This window comes from Eschrichtius robustus, chromosome 3 (assembly GCF_028021215.1).
Source record: "Eschrichtius robustus isolate mEscRob2 chromosome 3, mEscRob2.pri, whole genome shotgun sequence".
In the NCBI taxonomy this organism is placed as follows: domain Eukaryota; kingdom Metazoa; phylum Chordata; class Mammalia; order Artiodactyla; family Eschrichtiidae; genus Eschrichtius; species Eschrichtius robustus.
This window is the reverse complement of record NC_090826.1, coordinates 129,292,810-129,315,208: the sequence shown is the minus strand read 5'-3', so window position 1 is coordinate 129,315,208 and position 22,399 is coordinate 129,292,810. Positions and strand designations below refer to the sequence as shown.

The 22,399-nt window shown below is 39.2% G+C and overlaps 1 protein-coding gene across 2 annotated transcripts in view; it reads right to left on the bottom strand.

The window, feature by feature from the left end:
- DNM3 (dynamin 3) overlaps positions 1-19,739 on the bottom strand; it is a 591,315-nt gene extending 571,576 nt beyond the window's left edge. For both annotated transcript variants that reach the window (XM_068541252.1, XM_068541253.1), the window contains exon 1: positions 19,561-19,739. In XM_068541252.1, the coding sequence (XP_068397353.1) occupies positions 19,561-19,721 (161 nt within the window). In that variant the 5' untranslated portion in view covers positions 19,722-19,739. The remainder of the gene's footprint in view (positions 1-19,560) is intronic.
- Positions 19,740-22,399: the final 2,660 nt, after the last annotated feature.

The window sequence follows — 22,399 nt, the reverse complement described above, 5'->3', positions numbered from 1 at the left end:
ATACCTACTTCTTAGGATCTATGTAACATCTCAGCCAATTGACCATGTATGCAGCCCTGAAAATAGTTACTGAACACTTACTGTGTGAAAGTTATAATATGGCATGCATAGGGACCTAAGGATGCAGGTAATGTGATTCATAGAAGCTTATAATGGGGCATATAAAATAATAATTGGAATATCCATAAGGCCTATTTAAAATATATAAGTGAGAGATACAGGGTACGAATTAGTGGTTACCAGTGCAGGGGCAGGAGGGGGCGAGGCGGGCAACAGGGGTAGGGAAGTGAGAGGAACAAACTATTGGGTATAAGATAGGTTCAAGGATCTATTATACAACACAGGGAATACAGCCAATATTTTGTAATAACTATAAATGGAAAGTAATCTTTAAAAACTGTAGAAAAATTTTAAAAAGAAAATGAAAATGAAAAATAAAAAAATGTAAGTAAGGTCTTTAAAAAAACATGAAAGAAAGTAAAATCAATTTAAGCTAGGAAATTAGAAAGGCTTCATAGAGGAAACAGTATGTAAACTTCAATTTACTAATTCCTCTGAATACAGTTGTGAGATCTGTGAGGGAAAGGGTAGTCATTCTCATCTCTGAATCCACAATAGCTAGCACAATCCTTTGTTTATGGCAAAGACTCAGGAAAGCTTTTATAAATTGAATTAAAATGGGAGGAATAGGAAGAGCAGAAGCACTCTAGATTGAGGAAACAGTATGGGTAATGACACAAGGGAAAGAAATTTGCACAAGGAATGTTCCAGAGAATGGTACCTACAGTGTGTGAGAGGAATGGAAGATTGATTATACTGGAAAGTAGTTGGTGACCAGATCATGGAAAGCTTTAAATGTCATGCCAAGGAGTTAGGATTTTATTATGTTGGAAAAAAGGAGCTGATGATGATTAGAGTTGTGCTTTAAGAGAACTCTGGCAAGAGTATTTACGATGATATAGACAGGGGTTGACACTGGAAGAACTGAGGCTATTAAACAAGCTATTGTAATAGAGCAGGCAAGAGGAAAATAAATTCGGAACTGAGACAACAGCAACAGAAGTGGAAAAGCACCGAGAGAGTACAAAGGCACCCTGAAGTAGAAACCCCACATTTAGTTGGTGTGGGGAGTGGAGAGTTTAAGAAAATATGAAAGATTTAAGGCTTGTTGATTAAGAGAAGAGAAGTCCATTAATACACATAAGAAATGAGCTATCCGGGGAAGATGATGAATCTATTAGTGAAAGTATGAGCATTTAAGTTGAAATTTCAGCATGCATCCGCAATATGGGAATGGGATCCAGGCTCAAGATTCCAAAGTCACCTGCCAAGCTGAACCCTGATAATGAATGAGATCACAGAGGGAGGAAGCTACTACAGGTTGTTATAAAATATGAGAAATTGCTCTTGCCTTAGCTCTAGAGGAAACTCTGTGAATATGAATGTTTCTTCCTCCTTTCTGGTAATAAAACTAAGTGATCATATTTCGCTTTTGCCCCTGACTACCAGGCTGTTTACATGCGTTCAAGTCCACTATTATGATAATTTTTATGTTTGAAAATTTTCTATTCTCCATTCTTTGGTCTTACCATAGTTACTTTTTTTTTGTCCTGCTTCTTCACTTCTAATCTTTATTGTTTCATTTTATGTGTCCAATATCTCTATAAATATTTGTTGAAATAAACGAATGAATATAGGAAGCCACCTCAAATCCTCTGTGGAAAAACAGGATATAAATAAATCTAAATTTAAAATGGTTTTATTTGCAGAGATGATAACTAACTTCTTATAAATTAAGGAAATGTTTCTCTCCAACTGAGAAAACTTGCTAGATTTTAAACATCTGTGTTTTAAAAGGGAAATTAAGGAATGATCAATTTCATTATAAAACAATTTAGCCTCGCAAAGATTCTCACTCTAAAAATCCAAGCTACATGCTAAGAAACATTTTTCAAGCAAGAATTAGAAACTTTTGGCAAGCAAAATCTGAAAATTAAAGCATCTCTAATATAGTAATGCAAAGTGTTAAGAAAATACTGTTTACAAATATTCAATTTATATACCATTTTTTAAAGAGAGAAGATACTGAATAAACAAGCCACACAGTGACGACTCAACAATAAATGTTGTACCCCATTCCAAATGGAGGTGTTTATACATGTATATTATGTATATTAGCTGTGATCTCTTTGTGCTTTTCTTGGTTCCAGCCTAATAGAAAAGTCCCTTTGCCAAGCTCAGGGGCCTCCACTTAACACTATGTTTCCACAAGTCCTGTCTGTTCTATGGACAACTAGGAGTTTGTCCTCTCCCCTGGCAAGCCTTATCATAAGCTCTGTTAGCTCCTTTCAACCAGTTACCAGGTCCTGTCCTCCTCACTGGCACAACTCCTTAATGCTCAAGCCGCTGGAGACCTTAATGGAAAATATGCAGGGTAGGTCCAAATATACATATTTTCCTTCTACGCCAAATGTATTCCTCCATTCACCCATCCATGGGTCCAAACCAGGGAACCTACAAGTCATTCTGAAGAAACATTACCTTTTGGAAAAACAGCTTTCAGTTATAGGTCTTTCAAAATCTGTCTTAAATGTTATGCCAAAAAAATGCAGCATTTTAAATAAAGCAAATGTCCTTGTGATCCTTGCATGGAGACCATCTCTTGGGCATGTTTTGCTACATGTAACTCTTTGCTTAAACACTATTTTTAAAGCTCATTTATTGAGGCGTCTATGTCCTATGTCCTAGACATTTAGACTTTTTAGACTTTGAAAATGAAGACTTTGCAAATGCAAACTTAGAAAGCCACAAAAGTTCAAGAGCCCTTGGCTTTTTGTACACACAACACTGCCTTTCTGGATAATTCTTCTGTATTCAAAGAGCTCACCAACAGTTCCACAGAGCTCTAAGAATCTCCAGTCTTTCAACATACATTTAGTGAATATCTTCTACCTGTGAGTTTCGTGAAGGCTTCCAAGAAGAGATGAAAGCTGTATCTTGAAAGGTAAGTCGAGTTAGGCAGGCAAAAGGGAACCCAAAGAGCTTTCCAGGTAGATGGGAATATGTGTTAAGCCATGGAGACATGAAAGCCCTTGATGCTTTTTCTAGGAACTCTAAGTAGTTCAGCAGGACTAAACACCACTGTGAATGGGAGGAGCAGCAGGAGAGGAGAATGGACAGAGGCAGACGGCAGATCATGAGCGAAACAGTGTATCATGCTAAAAAGCTCGGTAACAGATTTTAACAGTAGAGTAACTTGACAAAACTTGCATTTTAGAAAATCCACTTGTTTTTGACTTATGAAAAGGACAATTTCATATACATTTTGAATATACTTCTCTACTGAACTCACACTCCCATTCCCTCAGATATTCTTTGCCTACGTTTTCCTTTCTTCTTTCTATTCCTCCCTCTCCTTCCCACTCTACCATCAGTTAATGCTGTTATCTTATCAAATTGGAACTTGCCTATCCTCCCCCTATCAAGTCTATGCACCAGCTTCTTTATCCTTTAGTTCCAATGGATGAGGTGCCCCTCCTCCTCTTGTAAGAGGCTTTCCACCACAGAACCTCTGGATTCCATCCCCCTGCATTTTCCCAAGGCTTTCCTGACCCTCCCTCCTGTCTTTCTTCCCTGTATCATCTATGTCTTCTCCTGGATCATTCCCACTAGCAAACAAAAATGCTCTAATACAGGGGTACCCAACAGGGACCGCACAGCAGGTGGTGAGCGGCAGTGAGCGAGCGAAACTTCGTCTGCCACTCCCCATTGCTAGCATTACCTCCTGAGGCTAGCAAACAGCCTCTTGATTTACCTGCTACATCTTTGGTCTCTCCTTGGCTCCCTTTGCAGGGTGCCTTTCTTCTGCTTTTCTTCTTTTTCCCCTCTTTCACATATCCTCTCCTGAAGTGATTTCATCTAATCCCTAAGGTTTTCTTTTAATTGAGATATAATTCACGTACCATAAAATTCACCCTTTGGAAGTGTACAATTCAGTCATTTTTAACATATTCACAATATTTTACAACCATCAATGCTATCTAATCCCAGAACATTTTCATCACCCCCAAAAGAAACCCCATACCCCCTAGCAGTCATTCTCCATTTCCATACCCTGCCTTAGCTCCTGGCAACCTGCTAAACTAATCTGCTTTCTGTCCCTATGGATTTGCCTATTCCGGACATTTCATATAAATGGAATACGATATGTGGTCTTTTGTATCTGGCTTCTTTCACTTAGCATAATGTTTTCAAGGTTCATCCACATTGTAGCATGTATCAGTACTCTATTCCTTTTTATGGCTGAATAAAGTTTCATTTATGGATATATCATATTTTGTTTATCCATTCATCAACTGATGTGTATTTGGGCTATTTCTACCTTTTGGCTATTATGAATAATGCTGCTATAAACATTCATGTACAGGTTATTGTGTATACTTAGGTTTTCATTCTTGTCGGTGTATGCATAGGAGTGGAATTGCTGGATATTATAACTATATTTAACTTTTTAAGAAACTGAAAAATTGTTTTCCAAAGTGGCTTCACAATTTTACACTCCCATCAGAAATGTATGAGGAATCCAATTTCTCCATATCCTCATTGAAACTTGTTAATGTTCATCTTTTTCTTTTAATCATACCCATCTTAGTGCATGTGAAGTGATATCTCATCGCTGTTTTGATTTGCATTTCCCTAATAGTTAATGACACCGAGCATCTTTTCATGTGCTTATTGGTAATTTGTATATATTCACTGGAGAAATATCTATTCAAATCCTTTGCCCATTTTTAAATTGGGTTATTTGTCTTTTTATTAAGTTATAAGTGTTCCTTATATATTCTGGATACTAGTCCTTTATCAGATACATGCTTTGCAAAAAAAAAAAAAAAACGTCTCCCATTCTCTGGGTTATCTTTTCATGTTCTTAGTAGTGTCCTTCGAAGCACAATAGTTTTTAATTTTGATGAAGTCCAAGTTATCTTTTTTTTTTGGTCACTTGTACTTCCAGTGTCATAGCTAAGAAACCACTGCCGAATCTAAAGTCATCAAGATCTACACTTGTGTTTTGCTCTAAAACTCTAAGAGTTTTATTGTTTTAGCTTTTGCATTTAGGTCTTCAATACATTTTTAGTTAGTTTTTGTATATGGTTTGAGATAGCATTCCAAATTCTTTTGCATGTGGGTATCCTGTTGCCCCAGCACCATTTGTTAAAAAGGCTACTCTTCCCACCCTGCACTGAATTGTCTTGGCATTCTTGTCAGAAATCAATTGACCATAAATGTAATAGTTTATTCCCAGACCCTCAATTCTATTCCATTGATCTATATGTCTATCCTTATGCCAGTACTATACTGTTTTGATTACTGCAGTTTTGTAGTAAGTTCTAGAATTGGAAAGTGTGGGTCCTCCAACTTTGTTGTTTTTGTTTTTGTTCTTCCAAGATTATAATACCATTCTTATAAAGGGGTCCATATGAAAAAGGCAAAGAAATGTGAAACACATGGTAAATGTGTGTAGGGCATGAATCAAAGTTCAGTCAAAGCACAACAGATAACCTGGAGAAGCTGGGCCATTCAGGGCCTTTTATGCCATGCCAAGAAGCTTAAATTTTATGCTATTGGCATTAAGAGCTGAAAAGTTTTCACCAAGATAGTGACACCATTTAATTTTAATTTCATATCAATCATGCCATGGCTGTGTGGAAGTCAGATTGAAGGGTTACAGATGGGGAAGGCATTAAGTATATTGCTATAGTCCAGAAGATGAATGATGATAACTTGAACTCAGTAAACGGTTGTAGTAATTAAGCATCACTGGTAGTAGGAATTAAGCATACATAGGTGATTAACTTCAGAAATACTTAGAAAGTAAATTAAGCTGTTTGGAGATCATCAGTGACCTTGGCAAGGGCAGTTTCAGTGTACTGATGGGAAATGAAGACACATTTCTTTCCTTATCCACAGCTGCAGAAATAATAGGAGTTGTGAAAGTAGTGATTAGTAGCTCCCAAATCTGGCTGCTTATCAGGAGCACCAGAAGAGCTTTTGGAAAAACACTGATTACTCTGGTTTAACTCCAGACCCACTGAGTCAGTCTCCATGAGTGGAGCCCAGGAACCCATATTTTGACAAGTTCCTCAGGTAAATCATACACACACATATCTATATACTTGCTTTGGGAAATGTTGAGATGGACCATTCTTTCACGTATTAATTATTCCTTGTAATTCAAATCTACTTGGTTCCTGGGTTCAGAGAACAAGAGTTCAGATAGTAAAAGTTGGAAAGATAGTGAGAGAAGGAAAGAGCTAAGCTAACACAGCTGAAGAGGGCAGACGTTAAAACAGGAGAATCATAAGTAGATTTATATCATTAAAAAAATGGAAGGGAATTACATCTAATATCTTATAATAACCTATAATGGAATATAACCTGAAAAAAAAGAATCACTATGCTGTACACCTGAAACTAATGCAACACTGTAAATCAACTATACTTTAATTAAAAATTTTTTTAAATAAGTAAAAATTGTAGAGAAGTACAGGTGAGAGAAAGGATAACTCAGAAACTAAGGCACATGGGCTACAAGTATTAGTTTATCAAGCTAAGAGCATTAGTTCAAACACAGTCAGTATTATCTCATAAGTGTCAAATAGAAGTATTTCTAAAAGCCATGATCTTTATGCCCAGTACCAACCCATCTTAAGCCGGGTCAACAGTTTTCTTAGTGAAAATTCAATAAAAATTAAGTACATAAAACAGAATTGTGCAAGATACTATATTATACTGGGAATACCAGTAGGAGTTTGCAGTCTGCCTCAGGGACCACAAACTACAATAAGTCAGTCAGAAACCTTGAAGAGCTAAACAGCATGGAACTAAACTTAGGGAACCATCCCTAAGTCATCGAGAGGTCAGAAAAGGCTGCAATCTGTGACTTTTGGCCCCATCTCAACTTATCAAATTCTTATACTCTCCTGCTCATCTCAAACTCTACCTCTTTGATGAAATCTTTCCTGGACTCTCCAAAGAGATGTGATATTTTCCTTTAAGCATTCAGACCACTCTGTACCTCTAAAGACACCCAAATTCTATCTAAACTTCCATTTCCAATAATAATCATAAACACATAACTGTTGTTATGTGATAGCAAGAATCTTCAAAGTCAAGAACCTTCAGAGGCTCCACCTGCCTCCCTTCTACACCATGCCAAGAAGCCAGTCAGTCTTTAATCCCCAGCCTCTATCCTTCTGGTGATGGAATACTTACTGCTTCACAGGCAATTCATTCCATTTCTTAACTGTTCTGTTGAGCAGTCTCCCTTACGTTAAGTTTAAATCCGCCTGCCTATAACTTTCACCCATTTGTTCTAATTCAGTCTTCCAGGGACATACAGAGTCAATCTCCAATTAACAGCTCCTCAGATATTTGGAGACATCATCCTGACCCAGCCAACTACTTTCTAACAAATGCCTTGCATAAAAATTGTTAGCCTGGTTACCCTGATAACAACAGCATGGTGCATATCAATCCTGTACCCTTCTGGGTCACCAAGTTCTTTGAAGGAGCTACTATATACATAGAGCCTCACACAGTTTCTGGCATGGAGTGGACTCTCAAAATATGACTGTAAATGACTCAGTGAGTGAACAAATCCACCTGCTATTAGAATTTTCAAACGTAATCTTTCACAACTGGTTTAATCATCTACCTACAACCAAACAAGTTTATTAAACTCTCTCTGCCCTCAAAAATCAAATAAATGTAATATAAAGAAAATATAAACTCAGAAATAATTTGTCAGATATGCAGGTTAAACGAAACATCTTAATAAATAAGAAACCTCAGTGAGAGAAAGACAATTTTTACTATTTCTACTATACGTACTCTTGAAATGTCTGAGTTTTTATCACATATACATACTCCTTTTTCAATTAAAAGACAGTCAAAAAAAAAAAAGGACAGTCAATTTAACAAAATAAAAATATTAAAATTATCTTCATTTTAACTCACCTAGAGAAATAGTATAGTATAGTGTGAATTTTGCCTTCCATCATACATCCTACCACTGAAATATACAATAATTAAATAAATGACTAGAGGTAACATTAATCTAGTCCAGAGGCATTCAACAAGTTTGAGGACAACCATAGTAAGAAATACATTTTATACTGCAGCATGGTAAACATATACAAATATACAACTAATACAAAAGATTCACCATACAGTGCTTACCATCACTACCTGGAAGGTACTCTGATACTTTTTTAAGGCTGTTGCAACCCACTAAACTGATATCACATCCCACTAGTAGGTCACACCCACAGTTTGAAAACCTCGGATCCAGTCCAACATCCACCCCATCCTCAACCAATTTATTGATGAAGAACGTATGCTTCAGCTTGGATAAATGTATAGAATCACGTAGTTAGTTCATTCGTTTAGCTCCTGCTATATGCCAGCATTGTGTTATGGAAAATGATGAATGAAACACAGCTCCTGACTTCATGGAAGCTGCAAACACTTGGACAGAGAGACAAGGCAACCAACTGTACAGTAAGATCCCTGTGCAGTGAAGTATGAACGAGGACCACTGAAGAGGGGCTCTAAATCAGACAGGGAGAGCTGCGGAAGACCAGTGGGTGACAGTAAAGACCAAACTAATCCTAGCTCTCCTTGCTTTCTGCCATGTTGCCTCAGCTTATCTGCGGTATTTCTTTAACAAACATCCAGGGGACACCTACCGTGGGTGTAAATCAAATCCACCTCAAACTAGATAACTCACAAATACTCCTAACTCCCTCAGCAGTAAGATTCCACTGTGTTCTTTCTTCAAATCTTTTCTCCTCCTTTAAATATATGAAAAGAATGGACCTCAGTTTTATTAACTATGTAACAGAAACAGACACACTCACACACAAAGCTCTAAGCCTCCTCTGGATAACCCAAAGCTATTCTTACACAAAGCTTCTGAGGCATACCTAGCAACACAAAGATAATGTAATACCAAATGGAATCAGTTAACTAGCTCAGAGCTAAAATTGGAGGTTAACAGTTGTGGAAATGTCAATCAAGTCAGGATATGAAACTTTCCATTTAAAACAGAGTCACTGGGGGACTTCCCTGGTGGTGCAGTGGTTAAGAATCTGCCTGCCATTGCAGGGGACACAGGTTCGATCCCTGGTCTGGGAAGATCCCACATGCCACGGAGCAACTAAGCCCGTGAGCCATTTAAAAAAAAAAAAAGACGGCTTCCCTGGTTGCGCAGTGGTTGAGAATCCGCCTGCTAATGCAGGGTACACGGGTTCGAGCCCTGGTCTGGGAAGATCCCACATGCTGCGGAGCAACTGGTCCCGTGAGCCACAACTACTGAGCCTGCTCGTCTGGAGCCTGTGCCCCGCAACAAGAGAGGCCGCGATAGTGAGAGGCCCGCGTGCCGCGATGAAGAGTGGCCCCCGCTTGCCGCAACTAGAGAAAGCCCTCGCACGAAACAAAGACCCAACACAGCTAAAAATAAATAAATAAATAAAAATAAATTTAAAAAAGTAGCTATAAAGTCATATTTCAATTGATTCTCAAACACTGCGAATCCTGCTGTTAATCATCTTACTGAAGTCCAATTATATTTGCCATTTATAAAAAAAAAAAGAAAGAAAGAAAAAAAAATAAAATAGAGTCACTGGGTATTAGTTCAACACCTACTGCAAGAATTTTGATACTTCTCTAAGGTCTAATAGCACCAGCCACTATTATTTTTCTGTCTTACCTCCTGATCCCTTGTCTGTAGATCATTTCTGTTCCTTGGCCTTAGCTCATATTCTTGCTAAGTCATCCTGCTTCTCCAATCAGACTCTCTCAGTTGTTTTTCCCACTTCTACTTCCATCTTTGCCTACAACTTCATCTAACATTTCCAAAAGATAAAGATATGCTAAGAATGGTTTATTCCATATCACAGAATCAAATACTTTGCTTAAAATTCATTCTCTAGGAGAACATATGAAAATAATTTCAGCAAAATTCATTTTAATTCTATTATCTCTATGTTATTAATTCTACTATGTTCATTATCTCTGGTATTTGCCATTTAAACCCTAGCATGTCACTTAACTTCTAGTTCAATCTTCCACATTTCTAAATTGAAATTAATAAAACATGCCTTTACTATGCTCTCAGGGATATTGTTAGGATTAATAAAAGAATAAATGAAAAGTACTTTGGAACTCTTGGGAGGGAAGAGTATACAAACGGGATTTATGTTGTATATATCTGTTTAAAGAAAAAAAAAATACCCTCGGGTGACGCAAAATGTGGGAAATGCTTTCTTTTAAAAAGGTCCAAATATACTTTAAGTTAGTCTGATCTAAAAGTTAGTATTTTGATGCAGCTGTGATTTTTCCCACATGCACAAAAAAGAATTTGCAAATACACATTACTATCTATTCTCTCTTAAATTTGCTTTTGTTTCAGAAAATGCCCAGTCTAGATAAAAAACTTAAACTAATAGCTATCATTTATTGATTGCATTATCATAGACCAGGCACATTACACACTACTATCTATCCTGTCTCCTAAATTTACTGTTATTTTTAAAATAGTTAGAAAACATCCATTCTAGATAAAAGACTAAAGCTAATAACCATTAAATGGGTTCTGGTAGCAATTCCAACATGGGGAGGTGGTTTTCCACACCGACAATAAGCAGTACTCCGGACACCAGCCGGGTATCCTACAATTCAACTCAATTCTGACACTATCTACCTGGAGAAAGCATCAGATTTCACAGGTTGACAGCTCAGTTCCACAAGACCGCCCTCTCCTGCAACTTCAGGCACCAATCACAAGCCCCGGTTGTTAGCTGTGTTCTAACCCACCAGCTACAGATTGGATGTTCCCATGACCTCCTCCTTGATTCAGTCAACTTGCTAGAGCAGTTCAGAGAACTCAGAGAAGCATTTTACTTATTATACTACTGGTTTATTATAAAAAGATATATATAAATCAGGAACAGCCATATGGAAGAGACATACAGGACAAGATACGGGGAAAGGGTGAGGAGCTTCCATGCCTTCTCCAGGTACACCACTCTCCCCAAATCTCCACGTGTTTGCCAACCCAGAAGCTCTCTGAACCCTGTTCTTTTGGGTTTTTTTATGGAGGCTTCATTACAGTTATGATTGATTAAATCATTAGCCACTGGCAACTGGTTCAACTTGAAGCCCCTCTCCCCTCCCTAGAGGTTGGGGGTGGGGCATGAGACAAAGTTCCAACCCTCTAATCATGTGGTTAGTTCCACTGGCAACCGGCCCTTATCCTTGGGTGCTTTCCAAAAGTCACCTCATTAACCTAACAAAAGACACCTTTATCACCTTCAACACTTAGGAAATTCCAAGGGTTTTGGGAGCTGTGAGCCAGGAACTGTGAATGAAGACCAAATATATTTGAGAATTATATTGATATTTTGGTCATGTGAATGACAAAATATATATTTTTCTTATAAATCACAGTATCACAGCAATCATTTATTAAATGCTTCTTATGGACCATACGCTTTACATCATCTTACTTGGAACTCACACGCACATAAAACAATGAAGTCTGTATTATTGTCCCTATAATGCAAATGAGGAAATTAAGTCCCAGTGAAGTTCAATGCCTCGCTGAGGAGCCATGTGTGTATCCAGTGTAGAGTCAGCGGTGGGACGGACACACCTATCAGCAAAGCCGGCACTCTATCACCAGAATATGATGACTCCTTTTCAAATATTGGCTTTTTGAGGATCTAAGAAAACAAATATCTTAAGTAAGATCAGGTACCCATCAAATTACTTATTTAAATGAATTAGTCTTTTCAATTTCAAGCCAGGGAAATGATAGACAATGAGGTCCTTCAGAAGCCCTACTAAATTCTAATAGGTATGTATGTGTTATTCCCGGGGATATCATGACCTTGAAGCTCTGGGAAATGAAAATAAGACACTGTCACAAAGAAGCACTGAGACACACACACTTTAAACTCCTGGAAATAGAGAATCTTCGGCAGGGATGTTAGAAGAAAAACAAAATCTAAAGCAATCCTGTATCATTCATAAAATTCATGGACCAAATAAGTCATCCTTTTCCTCAACAATTATCTTGCCTTTCTTATTAACATTAAGAATTTAACGCAACATTAATACTTGTTGAAACTGTTAAAATAATTTCTATGACATTGATGGGCCTCACCCAAAGAATACAAACACAAAGAATATGAAACAGCAAACTGAAAGGTAAGGATTTGCTACCCAAATATATATCTTATTTATTATTTTTTTAAAGCATGCTCACTTGTTTTGTTTTTTATAAATTTATTTATTTTTATTTTTGGCTGCGTTGGGTCTTTGCTGCACATGGGCTTTCTCTAGTTGCGGCGAGCAGGGGCTACTCTTTGTTGCAGTGCGTGGGCTTCTCATTGTGGTGGCTTCTCTTGTTGCAGAGCACAGGCTCTAGGCACGCGGGCTTCAGTAATTGTGGCACACGAGCTCAGCAGTTGTGGCTCACGGGCTCTAGAGCGCAGGCTCAGTAGCTGTGGCACACAGGCCTAGTTGCTCCGTGGCATGTGGGATCTTCCCGGACCAGGGCTCAAACCCATGTCGCCTGCATTGGCAGGCAGATTCTTAACCACTGTGCCACCAGGGAAGCCCCAAATATATATTTTAATTTACAAAAAATCTCACCCATTTCTTTAAATAGTAACCTTTCCATTTATATTACTTATTGATACACAACTTTTCAGAAGCTTCCCTCGGTTTAAGCAAGGTCAATCAGTGACCAACCCAGGCACAACTTTCTAGATATGCCCACCTGGTGTGAAAATATTAATATTGTGTGAAAACATCCACTATTTCATGTAGTCTTTTCCTGGGCCCATCTGTTTCCTAAAAGTTACAATTTACTCTAGAATATATTATCTCAGCCAAATTACCTGGTCTAAGCCTGAGAAAAATCCTGTTCCCTGTCTCTTTACCCTATTGTGTATGAGGGGGAAAGAAATCATTGCTGGTCCACCATCAAGAAAAGTAATGGAGGGGAGTATCAAGGAGGAGGAAAGAGTGGTCCAATGGAAGGGAATGGGAAAAGGAGGTGGTGAGGATGAGAGGGAGGTACTTTAAAACAATAAGAGGAGGAAGAGAAAATGATGAACTGCCATGGGGCTCCCAGTTCTGAACACCAAGTTCCAAACTCAACTGTGATTCTATTTCTGACCTTGGGCAAATCTCTTGTTTCTCTGCATCCTAATGTAGCTCCAAGAAGTGAGAAAAATTAAACCAGGAGAAAGTTTCTTACAGAACCTAGTGAAAAGCCAGTCCTCACTACTGATTTAAAAAAAGCTAAGCCAGCTATGACCAAAAAAAAACAAAATCGCCAACCTGGTATTAATAAACCTTCTAATTTTCTGGAACAGTGTTTAATGCAATAACAAATCATTTAGTATCAACCTTCCCTTTGCCTTTACCCTCCTCTCTTTCTAAATACATTCTATTCTCAGGTTTGCCTTTAGAACATTTTCCCTGACATTTTGTCTTCCACTTACTCCACTACTTTAACTAAATGCCTTATTCTTAAAGAACAGAATTCCATCTCCCTTAAGTATTAGTGCCTTAAAGATCCTTAGTGAGTCTGATCTATCCCACCTATCTCAATGCATCCAGTTATATTTTTAATCTCTCCAACCTCTTTTCTTTCCTGCTACTCTTCTCTCAGGCCCTCTCCAACATACAGTGTCTCTTTGTGATTAAGTGACAGTCTAAATTCAATGCCTTGTTGTCAAGTCAGACACTGAGACACAGATCACTAACTCCCTGCTTTGACATCGATACTTCAGTACATGCAGCCTTGAGCTAAAATGATACCGGCTGCCAAATGACACCAAAATCTCAAATACTGTCTACTTTCCACTATATCACAATTCATTTTCAGAATTGTAGTTTTTCAGAGTTGTTTTCTTTTTCACAAAAATAAAGTGACATAGTATAAATTATTTTGTCCCATTTAGTTTGCATTATACCCAACTGCATTCATTTTACAAACTCTTTGAAAGTTGTGGTCTCATAGCTTATGCTGTCAGTTCTCTTTTTATATATACATCAGCTCCTATACATTTATACTTCCTTCTACATTCTTACTCAGTATACTTAGAACTCAGTAATAACATGCTCATTGACTTTCCTTGCCCACATTTCTCAAGAGTATCAATAGGAGTCATATCCAAGGCTAAATCCCAGCTTGGCACTTGCTAGCCATGTGACCTTGTACAAATTACTTGTCTCTCTAACCCTGAGTTTCCTCCCTTATTAACATGGGGATGTGAAAACAAGCTACAGAAGATACGGAATGTGTATAACAGAATCCATGCCTGCAACCAAGTAAAGCAAAGCAAATATTGGCCTCCTTCTTCCTTCCACTTTATAAAAATGTGTTTACTATAACATAATCCTTTAGAATTTTTAAATGAATGCTGAGTGTGAGAAAAAGCAAAGCAGACTTAGAGATGGGCAAAACTTTGGCCATATAGAAAATAAATTGAATTGTTCTATACAGTACATTAGCTCAGAGTTCTCTTGACTTGGCTCTGGTGGAAGAGGAAAAAAATCATCTATTTCTTTTAGCTGCTTGCAGTCCTCTCTTAAAATTAATCATAATAAGTAAAACAGCATAATTTAACTGTACTTATTAGCCCTAGCACCAAGTACTTACTACCTAAGACAAACACTAATATACTAAATATATGTCCCATTGGTAAAGAACCCAATAGCCTACCTTCTAGAATAGCTAACTACTAAGTTTCCATTCCTCCAAAGTTTTGGATGATGCCTGCCCAACTTCATTCTTAAAGAAGTTAATGGAGTACATTTTTTTGATATCTGTTAATCATAAGTAAATTTCAAAACAGAGATATCCTATGAAGTCCAGTTCACCTAGGTATATTGCTTCTCATGAATTATTAATAATTAAGTTGATTGTTATAATTAAATCCTACCAATTGAATTTGTGATAACCTAAAAGTATATTACATAATGTGAATTCAGCAAAAATATCTTTGTAATTTCAGGTTTTAGCAATTCATTGTTGGATGAAACAAAGTTTATGTTTCTGACACTTCGGTTAAATAGACCCTTGAGAACCATGAAGTATGATTTTCAACAATTATCACATTTTAATTGTTAGCACCCATTTATCTAATAACTTTAATACTTGAAAGCCATTTGTTGAAAAATATTCACTAATTCAGATGCTTGCATATTTTTAAAAATCTTTTCCCTCAATACAAACCTACTTCTGAATTAAGAAGTTTACTAATATGCATGCTTTGTGCCTAATCTTATTTGCAATTAGAGAACTCTTACCTCCTCAATTTTTAATACTCTCTTGAAATCAGTCAAAGGATTTAAGAATAAATTAGTATCCATCTAAGACATATAAATGACTTTGGATTTTTGAAAAATTATCTGGTCACGTCCATTCAACAATAGCATCAAATGGCTCACTTTTAAGGTTCTCCTGCGAAACGACTCTAATTTGATAATCAACATACCCATCTTCAGAAACCTCACAACTAAATAAATAAACCTTATATGACATTTCCATATTGAAATGTACTCCCCTCAACATAGTTACTTTATCCTTTATTTGACCCCATTAGTCAAAAAACCTATTCTACTTGTGCAAAATTGAAAGTCTATTTACCATTTAGGCTAGAAGAAAATAATGTGAATCCTCTGCCTATATAATAAGCATTGAAGAACTAATGTTTCTAACAAGTATGTCATTAAAAAACATTTACACCTTAGCAACTAGTACAGTTCTCACTTAACACCTCTATAAACAAGTTATATTCCCTATCAACACACACTTAAATAAATAACCCAGTTATATCCTAGAGCTCCCTTCAAGAATGTCTAATATAGTAAAGAAAAAAACTTATCTCTTAACTAATGTTGCTTCTGCCTAAGGGGTTGCCTCAAATCCTCCGTGAAATGAGGCAAGATAGACATACATAAATAAATATGAATGAAATTATTAACATAGCAGTTTCTTATTATTTTAGGTGGTGATTTTAAGTGTGATCAAAGAAAGAAGTTAAAAGTATTTATCAGAGGAACTGGTAAATCTCAATATGTAGGGGGTTCAATACAGCACAGAGGTTTTAGACCACAAGTATAGAGCCCAGATACCTCAAGCTGAATCCTAGCTCCACTGTTTTTATGTTAAATTTGCCTTCAGCAAGTTACTCAAAGTCTCTAAATCTCAATTTCCTCTTCTATAAAACAGAACTCTTAAGAGTACCCTCCTCTTCAGGGGTTTATGAGAATTCAATGAGATTATCCATGTAAAAGCATCTAGAAGAGTACCTGATGCATAACAAGCACTCCATAAATGTTGACCATTATCATCGTCAACATCTCACTTCACTGTTAAAAAAATAAAGGGGGGTGGTGTAAAATTAGTTGAATAAATTCTTCTGTACACAAACCAGACCAATGGGCAGACCCCAAGCCATCTAGTGAACCCCTATATTCAGACCATGAGTCTCAGCTTCTATTCATTAGACCTTAAGCTGCCTCTCACTGAGAGCATTATATCTCATCTGAACACCCAAAAGAACAATCTGGTTACTCACACTATATTACACTAATATGTAAATTCATCACTTCAGCAAGAAAATTCACAAACAAGTAGTTCATTCATGATTCATTTTATTCATAATAATCTCAAACTTGTCACCCCCAAAATTGGATTTTAGAGCTACAGTTAAATGAAGTAACACATTCACATCCAACTTCACTCAGTGGTGTCAAAAAAATCAATATAAACAAACAAACTGAGAGGAGAAGAGATGTTTAGTCCACTAAACATGGAATGTTAAATATTAAGGAGAAAATGCATCATTATTTTGAAGACCAGCTTAAATGATGAGCAAATGCTTAATTTACACAGGTAATGACCCCTTGTTTTATGACTGCGTTCAATAACTGCACAGAGGTCAGAGTCTTAAAATGAAAACAGCTACATGTAAAAGAGGAACGTTTCATTCTTAAAGAAAAGAACCTTATCTTTATTGGAAAATTTCTGGATAATAAAAAGATAAAAGGTTATAGTAGAATACGAGTAGTTTTTTCCACCTAGGATGAATCTCCTAACAAATTAGAGAACTCCTTTTTCCCTAAGGTTGGTTTATAATTAGAAATTAGATTCCTCAATAATTCAATGACCAAAACCTTTATTAAAGTCAAATGACCTTTTTAATTAATTTTCTCCTAATATATAAGCTCTGCTGGCAGGTGTCATCTCTACAGATAATAAAGCATTGCTATATTTACTAAATGAGTTTTTCCCCTTATGTCCATCCTTTTCTTTAACTTGACATTCTTACAGTAATTAATTATTGGTAAAGCTTTAAAAAGTATAATAAATTACAGATGTATTCTGGTAAATGACGTCCCTATTTTTCATTCTATCATAAAAAATGTTCAAGCTACAATATTTCACTCTTCCAGATTTTTTTAAATTCTCATTTGAAAAGAGGATAGCTAGTGAGGAAAAATGTTTACAATTTTATTACAGCATTAATGAATATATACAGGATTTGAAAATCTGAAGAACAGAATTAAGATACATGCATAAAATTGACATTAGCTTCAAAAGCTCTTGCCACAAAAAGTGCATTTATAAAACAGACTCATTCAACTAAATATACGAAAGATGCATAAAATATGGCCACTGCATTTGAATTACTTACAATTTTAATCTTTAAGTATTTGTTTAAAAAACAAAAGTAGCTAAATGACAAGTAAGGCATCCTGTTAAATTCTCGGGAGTTTGAAAACCCAAAAATACGTTGTCATCAAACCTCACCTTCCCTATAGACACTTTAAATTTACGGAATTTCACTGGCAATAAATCAAAGAGAGTAAAACCCTTAAGTATGTGACTGTTCTGTGTACATGTGTTAAATCACATATTCATCCATCACTTCACCATAAGTCTATGATGACGTAGGCAAAATGCTTTACCATCACTTTTCTCATCACTCAAATTAATGATAAAACCAAGCAAAGTGATTGACTTAGTCAAAGATACCAGCCAACTGTCAGCAATTTTACTTTTTTTAGTTAGGTTTCTTAGCTTTCTAGTTCAACAGGAAAAACAAAAAACAAAAAAACCCCTAAGAGTATCATCTGAGAGAAAAGAATATACACTTTATGGATACTAGCATTCCCAAAGGAGATATGGGAATATCTAAATTTTACACATCACCAAACACTAACAAAAAAAAGAAGAAAAAAACAAAAAAAACAAAAAACAGGAACTTTCTGAATCCCAAATAAAAAGAGTAAAGTACAATCTCTGTATTGTACCCTCTCTGGCCCACTCTCTCGGCCGTTGTACATTTCTACCTGGTTTACTGCTAGGAAACAGATTTCGGCTTTCATAATGCTTTCTAATGGGCTTTTTTTCTTAGCAAATGTCTACACTGCTCAGGCAAGGCCGTTAAGGTAACTTAATCTCTCATGAATTGCTCAATGGAAAAAATGCTGATTCCCAATTTAAAAATTAATTCTTTAGCTTTTTCTTAATTAAGAGTAACTACGAAACCCGTAACTATAATTTAGATTCAGCGTGTTAACTTGAAGGCTGGCAGGACAAATAAAAGCTTAGGGAACCGAAGATGATGCTGGGGGAGGGGGCGCAGAGAGAGTGCGAGAAAGATGCTCATCCCTTCCGAGATGATGCAGGAATGACATGGCACCTGGACAACACAAGTCCACGTCCACCCCCCCCCCCCCACCTCAGAGTCTGTGCCTCGGTTTCTCTGACATATGCCTGGATCTGTGAATAGGCGCACACGCGAACACACCACCTTTTATTCTTCGACTTCTAGAGAGGAGAATGGTGGGGAAGCGTCGCGGCTTAAAGCCTCACCACAACAAACGATTTCTTTCTCCTCGCACCCCGCCTCCCCTGCTAGGGGCAGGCGACGACTGTCTCGAACAGTAGACAGCTGACAGGAGCGGAGAATCAGGGCGAGAAGGAAAGCATCTCGGGGCGGGGGGGGGGGGGGGGGGGGGGAGGGGCGGGGAAATAAACCCCACAGCCTTGCCGAGAGCCTCCGGGAGGCTGACTAGAAAAGGAGGAGGATATTGAGCTGGGAAAACAGAGAGGGGGACTGCGAAGCTCCCGGGCGCGCGACGCACCCAGGCTGCCCGGGGCTGGCGCACATCGGGCGGGGGAAGTCGATGCCGGGGCGGACCCCCTCCCCCGACTCCCAGACCGGAGGACCAGGAGGAAATGGCTTTGTATAGCAGGATGAAAGGCAGACAGGGGGGCCGCCAGGCGGGGAGGGACAGAGGATGCCCGGAGCCGGGACGACCCCGCCCGCCTCACAGACACCTCCGCTCTTCCCTCCGTTCCGCCGCAGCCCCTGGTCCAGCCTCGCGCTCCCGCCATCCACGCTCGAACGGCCCGGAGTGGGGTCGCCCCCACCCCCACCGCCCCACCCCCGCGCCCTGCACGCTCACCTGCCCACGAAGTTCTCGAGCACCGAGCTCTTGCCGGCGCTCTGGCCGCCCACCACGGCGATCTGCGGCAGCTCCAGCAGACAGCTCTGTCCCAGCGAGGAGAAGGCGTCCTGCAGACGGTTCACCAGAGGGATCAGCTCCTCCATCTCCCGGTTCCCCATTGTACCTGCGCCGCCGGCTGCCCGCTAGACCCTGCTAGTCTCTGCGACCTGGCGGGGAGCCGGGGCCGCACAGCCCTCGCCGCCGCTGCCGCGCTCAGTTCAGTCAGCCGGGTCCAGTCAGACGTCGGATCCCGCCACCGTCCGGCCTCTAGTGCGCTCCTGACAGCAACGGCCCCAAAGCGCGCCTGCGCAGGCGAGCGGGGGCGTGGCCTGGCCCCGCGACCGCCCCGCCCGCGGCGCGCTGGGCGTCTGCTTTGCCCTAGTATTCCCAGCCTGACATCCCAGAGCGGCGCGCACGCACTGCCTCCCAGCTGCGGCCAGATGCCACCGCCTCTGTCGTCTGATTTCAAGGCTCAGGAGCAGAGTTACAGCACTTGGTCAGGGAATGGCATAAAATCAGCAGCAGCCGGCGGCACTGTTCCCTTTCAGTGGCTACAAAGCCAAAGTCCAGTGGAAAGCCCTACCACCGGTAAGAAGTCAGCACTGTCGCCAGCGGCAGCACCTCGGCTGCCTCCACCAGTGCACCGCCTCCAGAGTGCACCTCCCAGAAGGAAATCTCTCGTTCTCACGCCCCACTCCAGAACCCTGGCTCTTCCTGGGGTAGCCGGCCTTTTGGAGTCTAAATTCTTCAATCTGACATCCATTTCAGGCCCTGCGTAGTCTGACCCTGCTTAATCGTTCAACTTTAACGGCTTGGTCCTCCCGGCCCCATCTAAGGAAAGGTGGAGTCCGTCGCGCTTACCCCGCACCACTCCTCTTCAATCTACCAAGCTCATTCTGTCCTTTGCGACCTCTCATGCCATTTCTCCTCCTAATCTCCTTCTATAGGCTCTATCAATAAACATGCACTCTGCAGCACCCATTCTCTTAAGTTTAGCAAACTGAGAAGAGACTGTACGTTGGGTCCTGTGCCTTGTGATGGCGACACAAAGGATAAATGCATGCTTCCCTTAGCCTCCTTAGAGGGATGCTCTTTTCAAATACTGATACTCCTCAGGATTTAATTCATGGACCTTTTAGTCTACCTGAGGACTTCCCATGGCTTTAACTACACAAAATGGCTAGGGACTACAGAATCTAAATAACTAGCCCACCTCTCTCTTCTGGGCCTTAGACTATATTCCCGTTGGTCCTAGACCTCACTGCCTGAATTAATTTATCCTCACTTCTGACTTAATTTATTCAAATCTGAACTCATCTTTTCTAGTCTCAACATTTAATGCTATAAATTTCCCTCTAACCATAAAAATACTTGTATAAAAATGTCCATTATAACCAAAAAACCAAGAACCCAAATGTCCATCAAAAGGTGAATGAATAAACAGGTGTGATATATGCATTCGGTGATAGATTCTCAGCAACAAAGAGGAGTGGATTCTGATACAGCAACAGCTTAGTTGAATCTCAGATGCATTATGTTGAATGAAAGAAGCCAAAGTACGAATTGTATGATTCCACTTATGTGAAGTTCTGGAACAGGCAAAACTATTCTACAGTGACAGAAGTCAGAGCAGTGGTTCCCTTTGAGGGGTGGGGATTGACTGCTAGAGGCACGAGAGACTTGTGGAGGTGATGGAAACGTTCTATATCTTGATTTGAGTGTGAGTATACATTTACCAAAACTCATCAAACTAAACATTTAAGATCTGTGCATTTCACTGTAAATTATACTTCAACTTTAAAAAAAAAAAAAAGAAGAAGAAGAGAAAGACAAAACAGAACACATCATCTTCTCCAAGGTAAGTGGGATGTCTGCTCAACAGACAGCAATGTCTGCTTTTTCTAAGAATCACTCCTCCATCTACCATATGGTTGAAGCCAGAGCAGTCATGACAATAAAGTGGCATTAGGGCAACTAACTGTGCCGTGGCCACAGCCTCATGCGCCAGGGGAACACTGACTCAAGCTGTATCAATCAGAGCCCTTTCCAAGTACTACAGAATTCAGAGAGAGAACTATGGAACTATGGTTAGTAATGTTTTCATCTACAGAAGGGAGATGCAAAAGATGCTGGTCTTCAGAGAGAGAAAAATTAAAAAATACAGAAAGAGAGGAGCAGAGAGAAGTCCTAAGATACTTGTGTCCTCATTCTAGTTAATTTCTGAGGCTCAGCTACAGAGAGTCCCACCCAGTCCCAGTCCAGAATCTGGAAGTCATTCTAACTCCCTTTCTCTCTTTCTCCCTCATCCCCTACCTCAAGTTGGTTCCCAAATCATGCCCTTTCTGCCTCCCTGGAACCCATCTCCTCCTCCTCATTTTTGCTGTCAGTGCCTCATTTTTACTGTGATTGGTTGAACAGCCACCTTCTATGCTTCCCATGTATAGGCACCCTGAATAGATCTTCACATTGCACTTGACATGTTGCATTGAGTCTCTAATTTACATCTTTCTCTTCCACTAACATAGTAGGCAGAATAATGCCCCCCCCCAAATTATGTCCACATTCTAATCCCTAGAACCTATGAACATCTTACCTGACATGGCAAATGAGACTTTACAGATGTGATTAAATTAAATAGCTTTGAATGGGGAGATTATGCTGGATTATCTGGATGGGTCCAGTTTAAGAAAAGAGAACCTTTACCAGCTATGTCAGAGGGAGACATGACTACAGAAGAGTAGTTACAGAGATGCAACTTTGCTGGCTTTGAAGATGGAGAAAGCGGGGACCACAAGCC